Source organism: Balaenoptera physalus (assembly GCF_965194825.1).
Source record: "Balaenoptera physalus genome assembly, chromosome: X".
In the NCBI taxonomy this organism is placed as follows: domain Eukaryota; kingdom Metazoa; phylum Chordata; class Mammalia; order Artiodactyla; family Balaenopteridae; genus Balaenoptera; species Balaenoptera physalus.
Genome location: NC_138903.1, coordinates 74,261,252 through 74,285,373, shown reverse-complemented (window position 1 = coordinate 74,285,373; position 24,122 = coordinate 74,261,252). Strand labels below are relative to the sequence as shown.

Sequence of the window (24,122 nt, the reverse complement as noted above, 5' to 3'; positions counted from 1 at the left end):
CCTTTCATCACTTTAAATATGTCCTGCCACTCCTTTCTGGATTGCAGAATTTCTGCTGAAAGATCAGATGTTAGCTTTATGGGGATTCCCTTGTATGTTATTTGTTGTTTTTCCCTTGCTGCTTTTAATATTTTTTCTTTGTATTTAATTTTTGATAGTTTGATTAATATGTGTCTTGGCGTGTTTCTCCGTGGATTTATCCTGTATGGGGCTCTCTGGGCTTCCTGGACTTGGTTGACTATTTTTTTCCCATATTGGGGAAGTTTTCAACTCTAATCTCTTCAAATATTTTCTCAGTCCCTTTCTTTTTCTCTTCTTCTTCTGGAATCCTTATAATTCTCATGTTGGTGCGTTTAATGTTGTCCCAGAGGTCTCTGAGACTGTCCTCAAATCTTTTCATTCTTTTTTCTTTATTCTGCCCTGCAGTAGTTATTTCCACTCTTTTATCTTCCAGGTCACTTATCCGTTCTTCTGCCTCAGTTATTGTGCTATTGATTCCTTCTAGAGAATTTTTAATTTCATTTATTGTGTTGTGCATCATTGTTTGTTTGCTCTTTAGTTCTTCTAGGTCCTTGTTAAACGTTTCTTGTATTTTCTCCATTGTATTTGCAAGATTTTGGATCTTTACTATCATTACTCTGAATTCTTTTTCAGGCAGACTGCCTATTTCCTGTTCATTTGTTTGGTCTGGTGTGTTTTTACCTTGCTCCTTCATCTGCTGTGTTTTTCTCTGTCTTCTCATTTTGCTTAACGTACTGTGTTTGGGGTCCCCTTTTCACAGGCTGCACGTTCGTAGTTCCCATTGTTTTTGATGTCTGCCCCCAGTGGTTAAGGTTGGTTCAGTGGGTTGTGTAGGCTTCCTGGTGGAAGGGACTGGTGCCTGTGTTCTAGTGGATGAGGCTGGATCTTGTCTTTCTGGTTGGCAGGACTATGTCCAGTGGTGCTTTTGAGGTTTCTGTGACCTTATTATGATTTTAGGCAGCCTCTCTACTAATGGGTGAGGTTGTTTTCCTGTTTTGCTAGTTGTTTGACATAGTATGTCCAGCACTGTAGCTTGCTGGTTGTTGAGTGGAGCTGGGTCTTACAGTTGAGATGGAGATCTCTGGGAGAGCTTTTGCTGCTTGATATTACGTGGAGCCGGGAAGTCTATGTTGTTCCAGTGTCCTGAACTCGGCTCTCCCACCTCAGAGGCACAGGCCTGACAGCTGGCTGGAGCACCAAGACATTGACAGCCACACAGCTCAGAATAAAAGGGAGAAAAAAAGAAAGAAAGAAAGAAAGAAAAAAATAAAATGTTATTAAAGAATAAAAAAAATTATTAAAGCTAAAAGAAAATTATAAAATAATAAAAAAAAAGAAAGAAGAGAGCAACCAAACCAAAAACCAAATCCACCAATGATAACATGTGCTAAAAACTATACCAAAAAAAAAAAAGAAAAGAAACGACAGACAGAACCCTAGGCCAAAAAGAAGCATACACATACACACTCACAAAAAGAGAAAAAGGAAAAAAATATATTTATCATTGCTCCCGAAGTCCACTCCCTCAATTTTGGGATGATTCATTGTCTATTAAGGTATTCCAGAGATGCAGGGTACATCAAGTTGACTGTGAGATTTAATCCGCTGCTCTTGAGGCTGCTGGGAGAGATTTCTCTTTGTCTTCTTTGTTCGCACAGCTCCTAGGGTTCAGCTTTGGATTTGGCCCAGCGTCTGTGTGTAGGTCGCCTGAGGGCATCTGTTCTTTGCTCAGACAGGACAGGGTTAAAGTAGCAGCTGATTAGGGGGTTCTGGCTCACTCAGTCCTGGCGGAAGGAGGGGTACGGAATGCGGGGCCAGCCTGCGGTGGCAGAGGCCAGCGTGACATTGCACCAGGCTGAGGTGCTGTGTGGTCTCCAGCGGAAGTTGTTCCTGGATCACGGGACCCTGGCAGTGGCGGGCTGCACAGGCTCCTGGGAGGGCAGATGTGGAGAGTGACCTGTGCTTTCACACCAGATTCTTGGTGGTTGCATCAGCAGCCTTTGCGTCTCATGCCCATCTCTGGTGTCCGTGCTGATAGCTGCGGCTCACGCCCGTCTCTGGAGCTCATTTACGTGGTGCTCTGAATCCCCTCTCTTCATGCACCCTGAAACAATGGTCTCTTGCCTCTTAGGCAGGTCCAGTCTTTTCCCGGACTCCCTCCCAGCTAAGTGTAGCTCACTAGCCCCCATCAGGCTGTGTTCACGCAGCCAACCCCAGTCCTCTCCCTGGGATCTCACCTCCCAAGCCCAAGCCTCAGCTCCCAGCCCTCATCCGCCCCAGCGGGTGAGCACACAAGCCTCTCTGGCTGGTGAGTGCTGGTCAGCACTGATCCTCTGTGCAGGCATCTCTCTGCTTTGCCCTCTACATCCCTGTTGCTGCGCTCTCCTCCCTGGCTTTGAACCTTCCCCCACCCCACCCCCGTCTCCACCAATGAAGGGGCTTCCTAGTGTGTGGAAACCTTTCCTCCTTCACAGCTCCCTCCCAGAGGTGCAGGTGCCATTCCTATTCTTTTGTCTCTGTTTTTTCTCTTTTTCTTTTGCCCTACCCAGGTACATGGGGAGTTTCTTGCCTTTTGAGAAGTCTGAGGTCTTCTGCCAGCGTTCAATAGGTGTTTTGTAGGAGTTGTTCCACATGTAGATGTACTTCTGATGTATTTGTGGGGAGGAAGGTGATCTCCACGTCTTACTATTCCGCCATCTTGAAGGTCTCCTCTCTCATTTTTGTTTTTTACTTGGTTTATTACCATCTAAAGGTCCTTCCTCTACAGGAATACTGTTCTTCACTTCACTGCTTGGGAGAAGAGGGAGCGATATTGAAAGCTTTAAGAAGAGAAGTAACATTAGATTTGTATTTTTTATTGAAATATAAATGAAGTAAAATATGTTGATTTCAGGTGTATTACATAATGACTTCATGTTTGCATACATCATGAAATGATCACCATGATAAGTCTTTGTATTTGTCCCCATGTAAAGTTTTTACAATGTTTTTGACAATATTACTTATGCTGCATATTACAGCATAATGTGACCTATTTATTATATGACTGGAGGTTTGTACCTCTTAATTTCCTTCATCTATTTTGCCTACCCCCCATCCCCCACCCTTCTGGCAACCACCCATTTGTTCCCTGTATCTATTAGTCTATTTTCACTTTGTTTTGTTTTTTAAATTCCACATATTCAGTGCATCATGGGGTGTTTGTCTTTCTCTGTCTGACTTATCTCACTTAGCATAATACCCTCCAGATGCAACCATGTTTTTGCAAATGGCAAGATTTCATTTTATATTTGGCTGATTAATATTCCATTGTGCATATATATATGTATATATATATACACACATACATACATACAATATCACGTTTCTTTATCCATTCTTCTATCAATGGATACTTAGGTTGATTCCATATCTTGGCTATTGTAAATAATGCTGTAATGAATATTTGAGTTCATATGTCTTTTCAAATTATTGTTTTTATTTTATTGTTATAAATACCCAGAAGTGAAATTTCTGGATCATTTGGCAGTTCTATTTTTATTTTTTTGAGGAAACTCCATACTGTTCTCCATAATGGCTGCACTAATTTTCAATCTCACCAACAGTGCATGAGGGTTCCCTTTCTCCACAGCCTCGCCAACACTTGTTATTTGTTGTCTTTTTGATGATAGGCATTCTGACAGATGTGAGGTGGTATTTCATTGTAGTTTTGATTTGAATTTCTCTAATATCAATTTCTCTTTCTGATAGTTCATTGTTAGTGTATAGAAATGCAACAAATTTCTTTACATTAATTTTGTATCCTGTAACTTTACTGAATTCATTCATTAGTTCTAATAGTTTTTTCGTGGTATTTTTAGGATTTTCTATATATGGTATCATGTCATCTGCAGAGTGACAGTTTTCCTTCTTCCTTTCCAGTTTGGATTCTTTTTATTTCTTTTTCTTGTCTGGTTGCTGCGGCTAGGACTACCAATGCAATGTTGAATAAAAGTGGCAAGAGTGGGCATCCTTGCCCTGTTCCTGATGTTAGAGGAAATGCTTTCAGCTTTTTACCCTTGAGTATGTTAGCTGTGGGATTGTCATATATGGTCTTTATTATATTGAGGTATGTGCCCCCTATAACCACTTTGTTGAGAGTTTTTTTTTTTTTACCATAGATGTATGTTGAATTTTGTGAGATGCTTTTTTCTGCATCTATTGAGATGATCATATGATTTTTTTTAAACATCTTCACTGGAGTATAATTGCTTTACAATGGTGTGTTAGTTTCTGCTTTATAACAAAGTGAATCAGTTATACATATACATATGTCCCCATATCTCTTCCCTCTTGCATCTCCCTCACTCCCACCCTCCCTATCCCACCCCTCTAGGTGGTCACAAAGCACCGAGATGATCTCCCTGTGCTATGCAGCTGCTTCCCACTAGCTATCTATTTTACGTTTGGTAGTGTATATATGTCCATGCCACTCTCTCACTTTGTCCCAGTTTACCCTTCCCCCTCCCCGTATCCTCAAGTCCATTCTCTAGTAGCTCTGCATCTTTATTTCCGTCTTGCCCTTAGGTTCTTCATGAAGATCATATGATTTTTATTCTTCAGTTTGTTAATGTGGTGTATCACACTGATTTATTTGCAGATATTGAACCATCCTTGCATCCCTGGGATAAATCCCACTTAATCATGGTGTGTGATCCTTTTAATGTATTGTTGAATTTGGTTTGCTAATATTTTGTTGAAGATTTTTGCATCTATGTTCATCCATGATATTGGACTATAATTTTCTTCTTTTGTAGTTTCTTTGTGATGTATCTTAAATTCGGAGGGGGCACAATTGCTCTCCTACCATAATATTAGTTTTAGTGGAGAAATTGATTTTAGGTACTCTAAAGAAGAACTAGCCTCACTGTAACTTAGACTAGAAGACCTCTATATTCTCTTCCTCCCACTGCATCCACAGGTTCTGAACAGCTTCTACATTCAACACTAGAGGTCATGGAATTTGCAAAACTTTCCCAACTTTGGAACAATCATATGAATCCCTTCTCTCCAGTTGTTGGAAAACAATTTAGCTGGAGAAACAGCTAAGCCAATTCCCCCATCAACCCATCTCCATCTGCCTTTCTGTGAGGGAAAAACGGTGCTGCATGGGTTAGAATTATATTTGGGGAATGTGGCAGACACTTCTGGATGCCATTCCAATACCCATTTTCTCCTTTCCTCTTGCCAACAAAACCTTTATTGTGATCAAAGTCTTGAATGATACAATAGTCAGAATAATGCCCTTCCCCCAAAGATGTCCATGTCATAATCCATAGAACTTGTGGATGTTACCTTAAATGGTAAAGGGGAATTAAAGTTGCAGATGTAACAAAGGTTGCTAATCATCTAATGTCAAGATAGGGAGATTACCCTGGATTTATCTGGGTGGATCCAATGTAATTCTTAAAAGTGGAAGAGGAAGGCAGAAGAGGTATTTGGAGTGATGCAATGTGAGAAGGACTCAACCCACCATTGCTGGCTTTGATGGGGACCATAAGCAAAGAGATGTGAGAAGTTTAGAAGCTGGAAAAGGCAAGGGAATAGAGTCTCCCCTAGAGCAGGAGCAATACAGCCATGTCCATACCTTTATTTTAGCCCAGTGAGAGTCATGTTCAGACTTTGACCTACAGAATTGTAAGAGAGTAAATTAGTGTTATAAACCAACTAAGTTCTTGGTGATTTGTTACAGTGGCCATAGGAAACTAATATGAGCAACTAGATAGATGAGCTCACTTTCAGAAATATTGAGTTTTCAATGTTTTTGAGATATCCAAGTTTACAGTGACATTAATCTGCCTCTATCCTCCCAGCTCTTTCGTTCTCTTACCCCTCACCCAGTCTGCTCATTGACCTGTTGATCTGTTAACAACCTACCTCATTGAATAGTCCCAACATCCTTTCAATCATAATAACTTCTTCCTCCCATCTGTGACATCTCATGAGCCTTCATGTCCTGTCAGTTTACTTCTTAGAATCTGCTTCAGTCTGCCTTTCTTCTCAATCTTTTTCTCTCACTGCTACAGTGATACGATTCTTCATCTCTGCCTTCTAACTGGTCTCTCTGCCTCTCATCTTGTCTCCTTTATTTTTAAAAAAACATTTATTTATTTATTTGGCTGTGCCGGGTCTTAGTTGCGGCATGCAGGATCTTTAGTTGCATCATGCGGGATCTAGTTCCCTAACCAGGGATCAAACCTGGGCCCCCTGCATTGGGAACATGGAGTCTTAACCACTGGACCACCAGGGAAGTCCCTCATCTCCTTTAAATCCATCCTCCATATAGCCATCAAAGTGATCAATCTAAACATAAAATCTGATTATGATTATTTAAAACCCTTCAAAGGATCCCCATAACCAATAAAATTTAGTCTAAACTCCTTAACAAGACATATGAGACCCTCCATGACCTAGTTTTTGGCTACCTCCTCAGCCTCATCTTTTATCTTACGCCCTTGCTCACTTTTACACGCCAGCAGTACTTGAAGTTCCCTGCATACTCCATGTTGTTTTTCATTTCTCCACTTTTTGCTTTCTCTCTGTCTCAAAAACTCTCTCCCAACCTCACTTCATAAAGCTATCTCCCACTCACCTTTTATGACGGCTTAGGCATCACCTTCTTTTATGGCCTTCTTCCTTCACCATTATCATCACGCTTCTCCCTAGGTTTGGTTAATTGTTCTTTGAGCTCCTACTTCCTTGTATACATTTTTATCATTGTATTGATAACCTTGGATAATAAGTGGTTTTTGTTTCTGTCTCTTCTACCAGTCTGAGCTCCAGGGACTATCTCAGATTCATCCGTACCTTTGCAACTAACCAGTGCTTGGCACATAGTTGGTGTGAAATAAGTGCCTTTTAAAGAAAGGAGGGATGAAGGAAGAGAAGTAGGAATAAGGGAAGAAAGGAAAAGGGGAAGGAGCAACCCAGATCTTGGGATCATTCCACAGCACCACTCAGTTACAGAAATCATTTAGCAATTCTTAGTTTATTTTAAGGAATTAATTTATAATCAAATCACACATTTCAAATAAAATTCATTATTTATATGCCGATGCTTTGGTGCAATTCCATAGATTTATCCAGTAACTAAAAAGTATTCATTATTCTCTATAAGCAATTTGCAACCAACCTTCTATGCATTTCACTGAGTACTTCATAAAGATACATGTCATAAATCAGTAAGCAAGTGTTATGCTGAATTTTGGAGATAACAAGTATTTGCCATCCCTGCTGGTTAAAGAAGTTGGATATTGGAAATGAAAGTTTCGCTCTGTGGTCATAGAAGGAAGGGTTGGGGGAAGGAAAAGTTAAAAATATAAAGAGAAAAGAATTGATCCCACTAATACAGAAAGAAAGGTAAAGTATAATTTATAGCATAGGTAACTCATACCCATAGTTTTCTAAAAATATTCCAAGTATGCTTTGAAAATGATCAAATTATATTATATATATAATATATATAAATTATATAAATTATATATATATTATATATATATATACAGATTTTTTTCTGCCGGAAACGTTTATTAGTTGGGTTTTGTCTGCACACGTCCTATCTTATAAGGGATTTTTGGCTCTTCAGAACTTGGGTATCCAATTTGTTGTCTCTCTCTTTGAGTGTAGCTTGACTTTGGAACTCCTGGTGTGGCCAAACTCTGCAAGGAAGTTAAAAATATCAAACATAATTAAATGATATTTAATAAAATTTCTATTCTTGTTTAGATATGTTGTGTATTAGAAAATTGTGCATATAATATCTGAATCATTTTAGAAATTTGTTTAATCACCATTATACATTTTAGTTATTTCAAAAAACACACACAGAGAATTTTTTTTAGCAAATGAATTGTTGGCTGCTTTTAAATAACCATTAAATACTGTACTCATAGTACAGTTTCCCTAGACAAGTTTAGATATTGTCCAATCCAGAATCTCTGTACTAAAGTAAGAAACTAACATTACAGGAGCAAATTTATGGAAGAAAAACAGATACCTCTTTTTTCTGAAATTACAGTACCAAAGTCCACACTCTAATCTTGCAGTGATGAATGTTAGTACTATATAACTGCACAATTAAATTTGTTGCTTTTATGAAGTATCTCACTTTTTTTTTGTTGTATGATCTTATTCACAAATATTAAACTACATTACTAGTGTTTCCACATCATATGTTATTATAACAACATTGTTTATGTCATAGTAACCCAGACTTTTGTTACCACTATAAAATTGTTTTATGATAGGGGTTCATGCTAAAACCTCATTTTCTCAGCATAACATGTTACTTTTTGACAATTAATCTCTACTCACAGATGCACTTTTCTATTGCAAAGACTCTCAGAAACATGTTCATGAGCATTTAAAAATACCATTTTAAAACCGATCTGAGAAAGGAATGAAGGCCTTTATTTTGAGAATTCTCTATTTTTATTGGAAAACATTGCACTGATCACTTTCCTCAACTGTAAGAGAATGGTTCAAAGATAAACACACATATGTGCACATATACACATATGTTGACCACCACTCTGTGGCAGGCATTGTACTTGGCACTAAGGATACAATAATGAATAAGTGAGGGTTCCTGATCTGGATGAATTAAAAATCAAGTGGAAGACACATACCAATAGTCAGGTAGATAAATAATTATAACATAATATCTTAGTATAAGAATGAAGGCAATAATAGTGCTGCTGAGAGGGCAGAGGATAGAGCACTACCTCTGCTTAAAGATTTGGGAAAGGCTTCATGAATGTGATATTCAAAGTACATATTAGGATGACTAGGAGTTTTCCAGGCATGGAACCATAAATGCTTTGGAACCATATACTTGAGAAACCATACATGTGGTATGGCTGGAACATAGAGTGAAAACCTAAGATCAGCCAGAGATGAAGCTAGAGAGCTGGAGAGATGAGGGGAGCTAAAATCCTTCACATTATGCTTGCTTGAGGAATTTTGACTTTGACCTATTGGTAATCAGGATCAAGTATGGTCTTTTAAGCTAGATAACGATAAGATCATATTTGGTTTTAAGATGATAACTTTGGCAGCTGTGTGACAGTTAAGCCTGAAATAGAGACACAGGTGGCAGAGGAATTAGTTAGTAATAATTTAGAAGGGACATGCTGAAGACCTGAATTTAGTCCGTGGCAGAGGGATTGAGTTTTCCCAGAACTGAGGGCGTTCCTGGAATGTGGGACTTTCACTTTTAAAACCAAGACTGTCCCAAGCAAATTGTGGTGAGATGGTCACCCTAGATTTAAGGGAAAAAATTAACAACACATGACTTTGTGCACGATTAGATTTAGAGAGAGCAGTAAAGGAGAGAAAAGAGCCTCCTAGTGTTCACAGACTTCAGTCTTAGATGATTGGGTAGATGGCACCATTCACTTTAATACAGAATACAGGAGAGGAGCAGGGTGGAGTGAAGAGATAATGACATAGGTCTTTAAGGGGACTGCTAGAAATACAAATGTACAGATATCCTATAGACTACTAGAATCACTGGTCTAGATCTAGAGAAACTTCTATGAGTTGAAATTAGATTTGAAATTCACGAACAAGATGGAACCCTGAAAAAACAGCACCATTTAAGTTGTGGACAGAGTTGGAAGTGTTTCAGAAGGAGTTTGAGGAATAATAATCAGAGAAGTATGCAGACAACCAGGGCAGTGTTACCCTGGCAGTCAAATGAAGAGTCAGGAAGCAGTGAGTGTCAAATGCCAACAGAGACGTCAAGTAAGGTAAAGTCTTAAAATAAGCCTTTAGGTTTGCTTATCAGGGACTTACAGGTATATGTAATGAGAGCAATCTTAATAACATGGTTTAATAAAATGCTGAGTTTGGTCTCTTGTGTCCTTTAAATCATAGTACAATGAAAGATTTCTTGAGAAAAAGATAAGTTGAAGTTGTTAAAAGAAACTCAGATGAAAATTTCCCTAGGTATTATGTAAGGAGCTCTTGGCATATTGTTTTCTTGTTTGGTGCACTATCTTCTACCCTTATCAATATCAATTTCACTTCAACTTTTTCTCTTACCTTGCCTCCTCCACTTCCAATCCTGCCTCTACTTAGAAATTGCTACTACTTTTTGACTGAGGTAACCACAAAAGGGAGCTACGGCCCACTTCTTCCCTTTTAAGTCTCTTGTCCAACTCTTGTATATTACTGCTTTTCTTTTAGTGACTGCAATTAAGGGTAAAACTGATATGCACACTGCATTGAAAGTGACTGCACCAACTTTGTTATTTTCTCTCACTACCCTCTGAGCTATTTCCTCATAGCACTTATCACAATTAGTAATTCTATATGTGTTTATTTGCTTAATATATTTCCCCCACTATATTACAGCTCCATGGAGCAGGAACTTTTCTTTCATCATTCTTTAACTACCACAACAGTGCTTGGCATGTAATGGGCAACAAATTAGTTGAATGAATGAAAAATGTCATGTTACTCTGTTAACTTCACTCAGTTTTAAAAGATTAATCTACCTGTCCCAAGATTTCTATAACTCTATAATCTTTAAGGGTCACTATTTTTTCCTGTTCACCTTGTCTTCCAGTAAAATGCTGTTTTAGTACCATTTTAGTCCACTTTAAGTGGTAACCTGCTCTTTATCTGGACACACCCTAAAGAATGACCCTCCAATGAGTCATGTCCTCTGTGTAACCCCCTACCCTTGAGTGTGAGCAGAACCTGTGACTCGCTTTTAGCCAATAGAATATGGAGAAAATAATAGGAAATATCAATGGAATAGTTATTCCCTTTAATAGATTTTCTTATATGACTCCATCTTAGGAGAATGGAGCTGAAGCTTCTTCTGCTGGCCTTGAAGAAAGCTGTAATGTTGTGAGAGAGTCTGTCAGAAGGCCAAGTGGCAACTGTAGGTAGCCTCTACGGACCGACAGCGATGCCCTAGTTGACAGCCAGCAAGGAAAGATATGGGGCAGGGTGGGCGGAATCACCTAAGTGATTCCTAAGGAACTGGAGTCTACCAACAACCATGTGAACTTGGAAGAGGACCCAAACTCCAGATGAGAATGCAGCCTGCCTGACACGTTGATTGCAGCTTGGTGCAACCCTGAGCAGAGCACCCAGAAAAGCCATATCCAGACTCCTGACCCACATAAATTGTGACATAATAAATGTATAATATTTTAAACTGCAGAGTCTATGGTAATTTGTTATGCAGCAACAGAGAACTAATACATAGATCAAAACTGATCACGATGTCACCTGCATTCAAACCCAAACAGTTTACCTGCTATATTCTCAATATTAGTCTTTCCTCTTTCATTATTTAGATTGTATTTTCTCTTGGATTTCCACGTATATTGACCCACAATGAGTTCAGTACCATTCTCTTTCTGATTTTATATGTCACTTAAAAATTCCCAGTTTCTTCCCAGTTCTATCTTCCAGAATCACTGGTCCACATAGATGGTACCATTTATCTAATGTGTGAAAAATCAGTTTTTATTCCATCACACATCCAGCATTTTGTCTTTCTCTTGTACGTCACTAAAACTCCACATTTGTATTTCCTTTCTTTACCTCTCTGAGGTCACTCATCAATTCACAGTGTTTTTTTCCCCCAATTTTAATGAGAAATAATTAACATGCATCACTGTATAAGATTAAGGGGTACAGCACGATGGTTTGGTTTACATATATCATGAAATAATTACAACAGGTTTAGTTAACATCCATCATCTCATATAGCTACAATAAGAGGGAAAAAAATTTTTTTTCCTTGTGATGAGAATTCTTAGGATCTACTCTCTTAACAACTTTCCTATGTATCATACATCAGTGTTAACTACAGTTATCATGTTGTACATTACATCTCTCGTAGTTATTTATCTTATAACTGGAAGTTTATACCTTTTGACCACTTTCCTCCAATTACCCTCCCTCCACCCCCACTTCTGGTAACCACAAATCTGATTTCTTTTTCTATGAGTTTGGTGGTTTTTCATTTGTTTGTTTTACATTCCACTTCAAGGACCATCCATGTTGTTGCAAATGGTAGGATTTCCTCGTTTTTATCTTGCTGAAAAATATTCCACTGTGTGTGGTATATATATATATATATATACACACATACCACAACTTCTTCATCCATTCATCCATTAATGGACGTTTAGGTTGTTTCCATGTCTTGGCCATTGTAAATAATGCTGCTATGGGCATGAGGGTGCAGATATCTTTTTGAATTAATGTTTTCATTTCCTTTGGATAGATTCCCATAAATGAAATTGCTGGATCATATGGTAGCTCTGTTTTTAAGTTTTTGAAAAATTTTGTACCAATTTACAATCCCACCAACAGTGCACCAGGGTTCCCTTTTCTCCACATCCACATCAGCATTTGTTATCACTTGTCTTTTTAATGATGGTCATTCTAACAGGTGTGAGGCGATATCTTATTGTGGTTTTAATTTGCTTTTCCCTAATAAATAGTGATGTTGAGCATTATTTTCATGTAACCATTGGCCATTCATATATCTTCCTTGGAAAAATGTCTATTCAGGTCCTTTGACCATTTTTAATTTAATTATTATTATTATTTTGCTGTTGAGTTGGATTAGTTCTTTATATATTTTGGATATTAACCCCTTATCAGATGTATGGTTTGCAAATATTTTCCCCATTCTGTAGGTTGTCTTTTTACTCTGTTGATGGTTTCTTTTGCTGTACAGAAGCTTTTTAGTTTGATGTTATCCCACTTGTTTATTTTTTATTTTTTTGTTTGTGCTTTAGGTGTGAGTTTCTAAAAAATAATTACTGAGACTTGTGTCAAGAAGCTTTGTCCCTATGCTTTCTTTTAGAATTTTCATGGTTTCAGGTCTTACATTTAAGTTTTTAACACATTTTGAGTTAATTTTTGTAAATGATGTAAGAGAGGGGTCAAGTTTCATTCTATTACATGTGAATGTCCAATTTTCCCAGCACCATTTATTGAAAAGACTGTCTTTTCTCCATTGAGTATTCTTGGATCTTTCACATCATTGGTTAAGTTTATTCCTAAGTAGTTTACTGTTTTTGATACTATTGTAAATAGTTCAGTTAGTTCTTCTTTTTCTATTACTTAAGGCATAGAGTTAGGTTGTTTATTTGGGATCTTTCTTACTTCATAATGTAGTCATTTATTGCTATGAAGTTTCCTCTTACAACTGCTTTTGCTGCATCCCATAAGTTCTCACATGTTGTGTTTCCATTTTCGTTTGTCTCAAGAAACTTTTTAATTTCTCTTTTAATGTATTTTTTGATCCAGTGGTTGTTCAGGAGGGTGTTGTTTAATTTCTATGTGTTTGTGAATTTTCCAATTTTCTCTTGTTATTGATTTCTAGTTTCATGCCACTGTGGTCAGAAAAGGTAGTTGGTATGATTTCAGTCTTCTTCAAGTCACTAAGACTTGTTTTGTGGCCTAATGTATGGTCTATTCTAGAAAATGTTCCATGTGCAATTGAGAAGAATGTATATTCTGATGTTGTTTGATAGAATGTTCTGTAAGATCAATTGGACTATAGCATTGTTCAAATCCAAATCCACTGTTTCTTTATTAATTCTCTGGCTGATCTATCAATTGTTGAGAATAAGGTATTAAAGTCCCCAAATGTTATTGTATTACTGTTTATTTCTCCTTTTTAAAATAAATTTATTTATTTTATTTATTTATTTTTGGCCGTTGGGTCTTCATTGCTGTGCGCGGGCTCTCTCCAGTTGTGGCAAGCAGGGGCTACTCGTTGTGGTGTGCAGGCTTCTCATTGCGGTGGCCTCCCCCATTGTGGAACACGGGCTCTAGGTGTGTGGGCTTCAGTAGTTGTGGCGCACGGGCTTATTTTCTCCACGGCATGTGGGATATTCCTGGACCAGGTCTCGAACCCATGTCCCCTGCATTGGCAGGCGGACTCCCAACCACTGCGCCACCAGGGAAGCCCCTATTTCTCCTTTTAACGTGTTATGTTTGTTTTATATATTTAAGTGCTCCAATGTTGGGTGCATAAATATTTGCAATTGTTATATCTTCTTGATGGATTGACTACTTTATCATTATATTATGACCTTCCTTGTCTCTTTTTACCAATTTTAGTTTAAAGTCCATTTTTTTCTCATATAAGAATAGCTACCTCTGCTTTTGTTTTTGGTTACCATTTGTTTGAAATGTCTTTTTCTATCCCTTCACTCTCAGTCTATTTGTCTAAGGCTAAAGTAAGTCTCTCATAGGCAACCTATCGTTGGATCTTGTTTTTTTTTGTTTTAAATCCATTCAGCCACTTTATGTCTTTTGATTGGAGAATTTAATCCATTTCAGTTTAAGGTAATTATTGATAAATAAGGACTTACTATTACCAATTTGTTAATTTTTTTCTGGTTGTTTTGTAGATCCATTGTTTCTTGTTTCTTATCCTGCTCTCTTTTTTTGTGTTTTGATGCTTTTGGTATCAGTAAGCTTTGACGTCTTTATCCTATTCTTTTGTGTAATTGCAGCAGATTTTTTCCCTTATGGTTATCATGAGGCTTACATAAAATATATATAACAGCTTAACGTCAATGAAATTCCTAAACTTTACACTTTTCCTTCTCTTCCCTCTTACATTTTATGTTACTGCTGTTATAATTTACATATATTATGTTGTGTAACTAATAACAGATTATTGTAGTTATGGTTATCTTTACCATGTTCATTTTCTTAAACATTTAAACTAGAGTTGTAAGTGAATTATGCTCCACCATTACTATATTATAGAATCTAACTTTGAGTATATATTTACCATTAACAGTGAGTTTTTGCTACCTTTTTAATGTTTTTATGATGTAAATTAATGTGATTTTACCTCCACTCAGAGAACTCCTTTTAGCATTTCTTGTAATGTAGGTCACATGGTAATAAACTCCTTTAGCTTTTTTATTTTTTCAGGAAAGTCATTATCCCTCCTTCAGTTCTGAAGGACAGCTTCACTGGGTATACAATTCTTGGTTGACAGGTTTTTTTCTTTCAATATTTTGAATGTCACCCCATTCTCTCCTGGCCTGAAAAGTTTCTGTTGAGAAATCTGCTGATAATCTCATGGGGGTTCCCTTTTATGTAACTTCTCTCTTTAGTCTTGCTGCTTTTAAAATTCTTCATTGCCTTTGACTTTTGACAATTTAAATAATGTCTCAGTGTAGCCCTACTTGGGTTCAACTTATTTGGTGTCCTTTGGGCTTCATGGATCTGGATGTCAATTTCTCTCCCCAGGTTCAGGAAGTTTTCAGCCATTATTGCTATAAATATACTTTCTGTCCCTTTCTCTTTCTTTTCTCCTTCTGGAATTCCAATCATGCAAATATTGTTTCTTTTCATTGTGTCCCATAAGTCCCATAGTCTTTCTTCACTCTTTTGCATTCTTCTTTCTTTTGCTTCTCTGACTGGATAATTTTAAATGTCTAGTCCTACAGGTTGCTGATTGTTTCTTCTGCATGGTCGAGTCTGCTTTGGAAACTCTATTGGATTCTTCAGTTCAGTTTTCATATTTTCCAACTCTAGGATTTCTGGTTGGGTTGTTCTGATGGTTTCTATTTCTTTGCTGAACTTGTCATTTTGTTCATGCATTGTTTTTCTAATTTCAGTTTTTTGTTACCTATTCCTTGTTTTTAATTACAGGGTAACACAGTAAACTCCAACACAAAGGTAGGGATGGGGGAGTGCAAAAGGAATAAAGAAAACAGAACCAGTATTTCACAAAAGCATCAAGCCAGTGATGAAGTAGCAGTTAATGCTTTGCAGAGTCTTGAGGGTAGAATTTGCTCAGGGTGCTCTGAGGGATTCTTTTCAGCATTTCTTTGGAGAAGATTTGGAGCAGCTGCCAGTCAATGTTCAAAGTCTCATAGACAGTGCGATTTTCACAAGGACTCTGAGCAATAAAGTTCCTCTCAAACTTCTGCAGAAATTCCAAGTAAAGAAGATCATCTGAGGTAAGGGCTTCGTCTCCAACTACAGCTTTCATGGCTTGTGCATCCTTACCAATAGCATAGCATGCATACAGCTGGTTAGATACATTGGCATGATCATTTCTGGTCATATCTTCTTCAATAGTAGACTTCATTAACTGTGATAATGAGGGCAGCACATTAATAGGTGGGGAAATCTGTCTGTTGTGTAGATCTGCCCCTCTGTAATATATCCAGTCAAGTCAGGGATTCAGTGAGTGATATCATTGTTACGCATGGTGAGAATAGGAATTTGAGTAATAGAGCCATTTCTACCTTCCACTCGACCAGCACATTAATATATTGTGGGTAAATCTGTATATATATAATGTGGGAAGCCTCGTTGACCAGGAACCTCCTTCCTGGCTGCTGAAACCTCTCAAAGTGCTTCAGCATAAGAACTCATGTCTGTTAGGGTAACCAATACATGTTTCTCATACTGATCTTCACCACTCAGCTGTGGTTAGAGCCAAGTGAGGAGTGATAATTTGCTCAATAGTTGGGTCTTTAGCCAAGTTAAAAAAGAGGCAGGCATTGTCCCTTGAGCCGTTTTCTTCAAAGTCAGATTTGAAGAACCTGGCAGTTTCCATGTTTACACCCATAGCAGCAAATACAATCACAAAATTTTTCTCATTGTAGTCCACTACATCTTTGGATTTTTTTTTTAACCAAACCAGGCTGGCAATAGATTAGAGCTGCAATCTAATTGTGTGGTAAGCCAGCTGCAGAGAAGACAGGAATTTTCATGCCATCTATGGGCAAAATACCAGTCTGAATCATCTCCTCTGAATAGATTCAACACTGAGGATTGATTGCCTGGCCCATGATGTCAATGAAGTCTTTAGCCAGTACAACAGGACCTCTGTTGATTGGTTTTTCTAATCCATTGAATACCCCACCAAGCACCTCCTGAGACACTGATGTTTGGAGAATATCCTCAGTAAACTCACAGGACGTTTTCTTGGCATCTATACCTGAAGTCCCTTCAAATACCTGAACCACTGCTTTGGAACCACTGACTTCTAGAACTTGCCCACTCCGCTTCATGCCATCAGGTAATGTCAAGTGCACAATCTCAGCATATCTGGGAAACTTAACATGAACTAAGATCACTAGTGGACCATTGACTCCTGATACTGTCTTGTATGCCCTAAAACAATTTCTTCATTGTTCTCATTTTAAAAGCATCCAAACATTGTTTTTCAATGACTTTCTAAAATCAACTGTCTGCCTCATCACTTTTTCTTTAACTCTGTGCTGCTGCTCAAATTCTAAAACTGAACTGCTAATTTTTTTGTGGTCTGGGACACTCTTGTATCATTACTGAAAAACAATATTTCTCCAATGGAGTGTAGCCACTGGAGAAGTTCTTCGGTCACTGGCTAAGCACACACAGAATGTTGAGAAATCATACTCATCTTCCTTAAGGGTTTACAACCTTAATCATGGAGTACTCTTTAAACTATGTTATTGTTTCAGTTGATACTCTCTGAATTGAGATTGAGTGAATAATTATATGGAAAAGTGACAGCTGCCCCTTATAATCTTTTCCTAGAAGCTGCCCCTTCTAGGGGCAAAACATATGAATGAAATTCATAAAAGAGTATTTGTAATTTTTAGGTATAAATTTATTGTCATAAGAATGCAACATCTGTCAGTTACTTGGCACATTTACTTCAGCTCACATAAACTCCCAAAAGGCATTCTCTAATGCAAATAATTCCCATTATAAAAAGCACATCTGGGAGAGGAGGGATAAATTAGGAGTTTGGGATTAAAATATACACACTACTGTTTGTAAAATAGATCACCAACAGGGACCTAGTGTATAGCACAGGGAACTATACTCAATATCTTGTAATAACCTATAAGGGAAAAGAATCTAAAAAGAGTATATATACTGAATCACTTTGCTGTACACCTGAAACTAACACAATATTCTAAATCAACTATATTTCAATAAAAAAATTTTTTTATAAAAGCACATCTCCTCAAACCATAGAATCAAGTCTTTTCCTTCTTCCTTACACTGCAGTGCTGTCACATGACCCAGTGACTCATCAGGACAGGATTAGTCAGGCAGGAGAGCGCCCAGACTGAAACCCTTCATCTGAAATTCTTTTTAACCAATGAGCCACAAACAGGCACTCTGGCAATTAACCAGTGCAGACATAGTCTTACAACCTGGGGAAATATCAGGTGCTTTCCTAAGTTTTAAAGAGTCTACTTCCAGGGCTCATCCCCAGTTCCTAAGGAAGCTATGAAGAGGTCTGATGCTACACAATTGTATTGTTTAGTAATCAAGAACCATTTCTTTCAGAACTGCTGAGCAGTCCACTTAAGCCTGGTTTATTAAGGTCTTTTTACAATCACAACACTTAAACATATCAGTGCATATGCTTTGGATATATGCTATATAATATGGGCAAAGCTGCTTGTCTTCCCCAAAGAGAGCCTTGAGCTCAAAAAAGTTAATGGTAGAAAAAGGTCAAACAAGACTTAAGAAACCTGGAATTTTCCTCCTCTGCCAATAATCAGGTGTTTAAATCCTGGCAAGCCCTGTCCCTCCCAGAACCTTAGGCTTCTCACTGTAAAATGAGAGGGTTAGACTAGATGACCTGCAGGGTACTTTTCAGCTCTAGCCTTCTCTGATATCTAGGTGTCCTCCTACGGAGCAGCCTCTTCACTGAACAACACCTCCCTCTGGCTGCGGGCCTGACCTCCATCCATGAAAGCAGTTTTCTTAATTTCATTTAGTTGTGTGTGTGTTCTTGTATTTTGCTAGATTTCCTTAAGAGAATTATTTTGAATTCTTTGCCTGACAGTTCATAGATCTCCATTTTGTTAGCGTCAGTTCTTGGAACTTTATTAGTTTCCTTTGTTGGTGTCATATTTTCTTGGTTTTTCGTTATCCTTGATTCCTTACATTGGTATCTGCACATTTGAGTAATTGGGGTCATCTTACAGACTTTACAGGTTTGCTTTGGCAGAGACGGATCTTCACCAGTCAGCTCAGTTTGGGTCTCTAGGCATATTTGTTGGTAATATCCTTAGGCAAGTGGGGCCTACTGTTATGCTGGGGGTGGAGGGAGGCAACTGTTCAAGCTCTGAGGTTGGGGACGGGAAGGTGTGCCACTGGCTGAGAACAGTTGGATAGGACTGCTGGCTTGGTTCCCTACTCAAGTAAGGCTGTTAGATGGTGCTGCACTTTCCTGGATTCTCTGGTCAGGCTTACTAGATGGTTGGGACTGGGTACTATATTCAGTAGTAGATGGGGTTATGAATTAGCTTCACTCCCTGGTAGGGTAGGAAGGACCTGTATGGCTTTATTGTTTGGGAACCCAGATCAGGCAACAGTGTGCACTGAATTTACTGATCAGGTGAGACCACCAGTTTTTTTCTGCAAATGGGGAAAGACATGGCTTGTGCTCTCTATTCAAGTGCCACTCTAATCTGGGCTGTTGGATGGGCTATGCAGCTTCCTGTGTGCTCTGATTAGGTTCCCTGGTTAGGCAGGCTAGAGGCTGTATTCATCAATGAGCAGGGCTATGAATTAATTTTCCTGCCTGGGTGCAGTGAGAGAAGCAACATAAAGCCAGTAAAGGTCTTTGTTGTCTTAACTCAAGCCAACCTGCACTCCAAGTTCTCTGGCCGAACAGGTTCATTGGCTTTGCTCTGCAAACTATCAGCTCTGCCTGCCTGCCTCTTGCCTTGAGTGCTGCTAGGCTGCACAGCTTCCAGGTTTTTTGCCAGCCTTTCTGATCAGATGGGCTGAGAGATACTGTCCACAGTGAGTGGGGATATGTCTCAGTTCCCTTGCCTGGGCAGGCCCGCCTCTTGGCTCGAGCATTGCTGGTTACACAGCTTCTAGGGGTTCTTGCCAGCTCTTCTGGTCAGATGGAGCTCTGGAGCTACAATGGGTGGGGCTATGTTTCAGGTCACTTGCTTGAGTGGGACAGTGAAGGGTCATTCCAGGCAACTCCCATTTTTCTCCAAGCAGGCTTTCTGGTCTGGAGGGGTTGGGAGCTACCCTCAGCCTTGGCTATGAGTTAATCCCCCTGCCTGGGCTTAGCAAGAGAACCCTCCATGCCCAGTACTGGCTTTACTCTGGGGGCAATCAGCTCTGTATGTCTCTCAGCTGGAGTGTTGCTAGGCTACACAACTCCCCGGTGCTCTCACTAGCTATTCATCAGATGGGGCTGGGAGACACTCTTCCCAGTGGATGGATCTATGACTCAGCTCCTTGCCTCAGTCTCCTTGGTCCAGGCTCTACGGCCAGAAAAACTCCTCATTTGAGTACCCAAATCAGGCAGATCTGTATCCTAATGGGTTCCCTAGTCAAAGTGCACCACTGACTTGGTTCTGCATATGAGCAAAACCATTAGTTAGGATTACTACTTGGGCACTGCAGGTATGAACTTGGTCTGCCAAGATCTTTGTTTCAAGCCCCTTCTCTCTTCTCCATAACAGTCAGATTCCCAGTGGTTGAGCCCTGCAGATTACCCTGCAGTCTCCATGTAGCGAGACCAGAGTAGGGGCTCCCACATGAGTAGGGGCTCCAAGAAACTTAGGAGGTTGGTTGTCCCCCTGGTCTCTCCTTTCCCACTGGAGGAACCAGAGACTCAGGGAAGACCTCTCTGTGTGTTGCTACACTGGCAATGGGAAGGACAATGCAGTCATTGTGTAGCAGCTTCTCTTATCCTTCTGAAGCAGTATCTTTTGGTCTCTGTGGTGCAGGGGGTACTTTAGTCTCACCCTTATTTATAGAATTCTTTCAGTAGTGCCATGTTCTTGAATAGATATTAGTTCTTCTTCTGAGGGGGAGTGAAGTCAGGAACGACATATGTTGCCATCTTGGTGATATCACTCTCCCCACTGTGGGTTTTTTGGGGAAGGTTATTTTGTCAGTGGTCACTCAACTAAAAATGACCCTTCCCCACAAAAAAACACAACAATTCAATATGTCAACAAACATAAGGTATTCGTTTTTGGTGAATTAGTTTCATTTTTCTATAATTCATTGCATTTGTCAAGAACATTCATAAAGATAACTTTCGGGTGATAATCCATTTCACTTTTTTTTCTGATTTCTGGTTTTAAACACATACAGAGAAACACAGTTTGCACTTCATGATAATTGTTAATATGTCTTGTAATTAGAGATCAGCAATTAGCCAGTATTCAGCATTAGCTTGAGCAATGTACTATTTAATGTATTAAGTACACTAAAACACAAAATAGCAGTTGCCTTTTTAAATTATGATAATTTAATGATTATCATAAGACCAGTCTAATAGAATTTAACCAGTCTTCCTTTGATCTCAAATCTCCTTTCTAAAGATTGCAAATTTAAGTTACATACATAGTATATTAATACATATGAAGTATTATATGTATTATACCTTTGACTCATATTTCCTAATCCCATTTTACAAAATGAAATAGTAGCGATAGTGAGTCTTATAAGCTAAGCTTTCCATATCTTTATCTCAACTGATTCTGTCATATCATTTTGCTATAGCAAAGTCTTAGCGTTCATTATATTACCTTTACTAGAACTACAGTGATGATAACTATATATAGAAATGGAAATGCATGATACATACGAAAAGTGGCTTCATGTGCATGGCTGAAGAATACTTGTCCCCATAATTTGCTTCAGGTCTAGCTGTTCCCAGAGGGCCATTCCAATTAAAAGATGGATAGATGTAAGGATTGTCCTCTTTGGGCTCATGAGTCATAATGCTATTTTAAATGAAAAAACAAACATGAAATATTTTAGGATATTTTAAAAATATCAAACACACATAGATTCTTATCACTATATTCTCTAGGATGCAAATAAGTGAAAGCATACAGAAGGCACATTAGATCGATATAGCAGATATACTAAAATAATGGCATCTTCATAAAACAAAGAAAATCATTCTGCTTTTATTCTATTCCTCACTAATACTAGGGTTTTTGTTAGGGAATATTTCCTATGGTCTAAGAATGTCTGAGAAATTATTATGATACTTAGAGAAATGAAGGAAATACAATTTAAAAAATCTTATAGATTAATCTAGGTCAGTGTTTTTTTCCTCAGGAAATGTGTTATCTTCTGGCATAAACACAATTATGTATATATTCATAGTTAGAAACACTGTTATCTCTGAGTATGCCTCTCCTTCTCTGCAACCCCACCTCCTACTGAAAAATAAATACATAAAACTTTCTGCTAAAATTCTTTCCAAATAAGATCCTGCTTTCTTTCTTTTTGAGTATTTACAAGCTTTAATTTTCCTTTTAAGGGATTGCTTACTTGTAATTTCTTCCAGAGAACTGTTGTGGTGGAGATACAGGACTTCTAGGAAGGATGCTCTGAAGGGATGAACTCCAGGGATTCTGCACATAGATTTTGTTTTTTTTTTAAGGGAGAGAGGAAAGGTTTAGCCATGATTTTAAGGAAATTTGAAATACAATGGCTCATATTGATACCACATGCTAAATATCTAAATGTCAAGATATTTCCAGGCCTGTTCCTAAAAAATGACAAATAAGCAAAGGTATTATTAAAAGGCAAATGTTTACATATTATAGTGGTAACTTAGCAGGTCTTTGTCTATTTCTATCTATTATCTATTTATATTTATTTATCTTTCTCTCTATGATGTAGAATGGCTTACTGAAGGGGAAATGCAAATGGAAGATTCATTTCAGCTGGTACTCTAAGCAATACGTGGAGCTTCCAGTCAAAATAATTAAATATAAATCCCCCTTCCTATTGTCATAGTGTGAAAAACGCTTATCCCCAGACAAAACAGAGTTGACAAAAAGTAACTTAGACAGAGAATACTGAAGCTGAATATAGAGAGCTGCAACATTAAACAGTTACAGCATACAGCAGAGTTTTGGAGGGAAACTAATACAAATCAATTGATAAAGAGTTGGTTCTTAAAGACCATACTTTGAGTAAGTATATAAGCAAAGAGTAAATTGTATCAACATGGACTTTGAAATAAGAAATTGGCATTTAAACACAGACATGAGGCATATAAGTGGATCCAGACCAGATCTACACAGAGCCTATTCTTACAGCCATACTGGTTATGAGTGGGTACATAACATTGTGACATAGCCATTTTGATGGAGCCATATTGAAATCAAGGATACTTTTACATAGGTACTTTGATAGAGATATTTTGACATGGGGAAATTTGATGCAGACTATCAAATAATCCATTGCACTTTCTGATTAAAATAAGATTAAGTTGGATGTGAAATATATACCATGACTCATCCCTAAGTTTCAGTTCATGTCCATCCACAACCACCCCTGGGGAGGGGGTGGTGAGGAACCTTGGATTGATAATAATGTTGGAGATGAGATAAAGGTTAGGTATCATCTGGAAAAAAAAACTGATACAAACAGGAAGAATGAGACAGACCCAATATTTTTCCTCCATTGTTTAAATATCTTTCTTTTGTCTTTGGACTTTCCTTTTCTGCTTTGTTTTTGCAATCTTCTTTAAAATAAAATTTTTTAAAACCCACAAAACTAAAAAAGAAAACCATGACTCTTGAAAGTGTGGTTTCAGTGAAGCTTGGCAACAAAGCTTCACTTGTGTCTATAACCAGTCGCTCTTATCTTGGCTCCCCGATGTCATAGTAGACAGAATCACGGGTTCCTGAGCATTCTGTACATCATTTCTTAAAGGGGCTACCTTTCCTCCCATGGACTTAATTTCATTGGTCCAGGCCTTTTTCTCTAGCAGGCAAGAGAGAATAGCATATCTGATGCAAAGAAAGGAGAGCTATCTAAAATTTGGATTTGGGGGCCACAAACCAGATTTTCTAGCTGAAGCAGTATGGATATATTTGGGGAGAAGGATCCCATAGGAAGTAGTAGGTGAGTCTCGGCTACTATATAGAGGGATGCTTCATAATTCTCACTTGTCTATTTTTGGCCTAATTTAAACTCATTAAGCCAGACCTGGGCCTTGATACAGCTAGATAGATGTAGAAAGGTGTTTCAGGCAGAACCTAAGGGGTATAAACTTACAGAATAGAAGGCAGGGTCAGATTGACATGTTGACT

The 24,122-nt window shown here is 38.3% G+C and overlaps 1 protein-coding gene and 1 pseudogene across 2 annotated transcripts in view; both read right to left on the bottom strand.

Annotated features, from left to right (window-relative positions):
- Positions 1-3,664: 3,664 nt before the first annotated feature.
- LOC309653117 (uncharacterized protein) overlaps positions 3,665-24,122 on the bottom strand; it is a 68,927-nt gene continuing 48,469 nt past the window's right edge. Inside the window, exons 5-7 of the mRNA XM_082447488.1 lie at positions 22,348-22,430; positions 21,650-21,788; positions 3,665-7,718 (exon numbers count right to left, since the gene is read on the bottom strand). Of these exons, the coding sequence (XP_082303614.1) occupies positions 7,590-7,718; positions 21,650-21,788; positions 22,348-22,430 (351 nt within the window). The 3' untranslated portion in view covers positions 3,665-7,589. The remainder of the gene's footprint in view (positions 7,719-21,649; positions 21,789-22,347; positions 22,431-24,122) is intronic.
- LOC309652730 (V-type proton ATPase subunit B, brain isoform pseudogene) lies at positions 12,450-20,560 on the bottom strand (annotated as a pseudogene). Its single transcript has 2 exons — positions 20,547-20,560; positions 12,450-17,193 (listed from the first exon to the last, which is right to left on the bottom strand). The product of its transcript is annotated as a V-type proton ATPase subunit B, brain isoform pseudogene (transcript).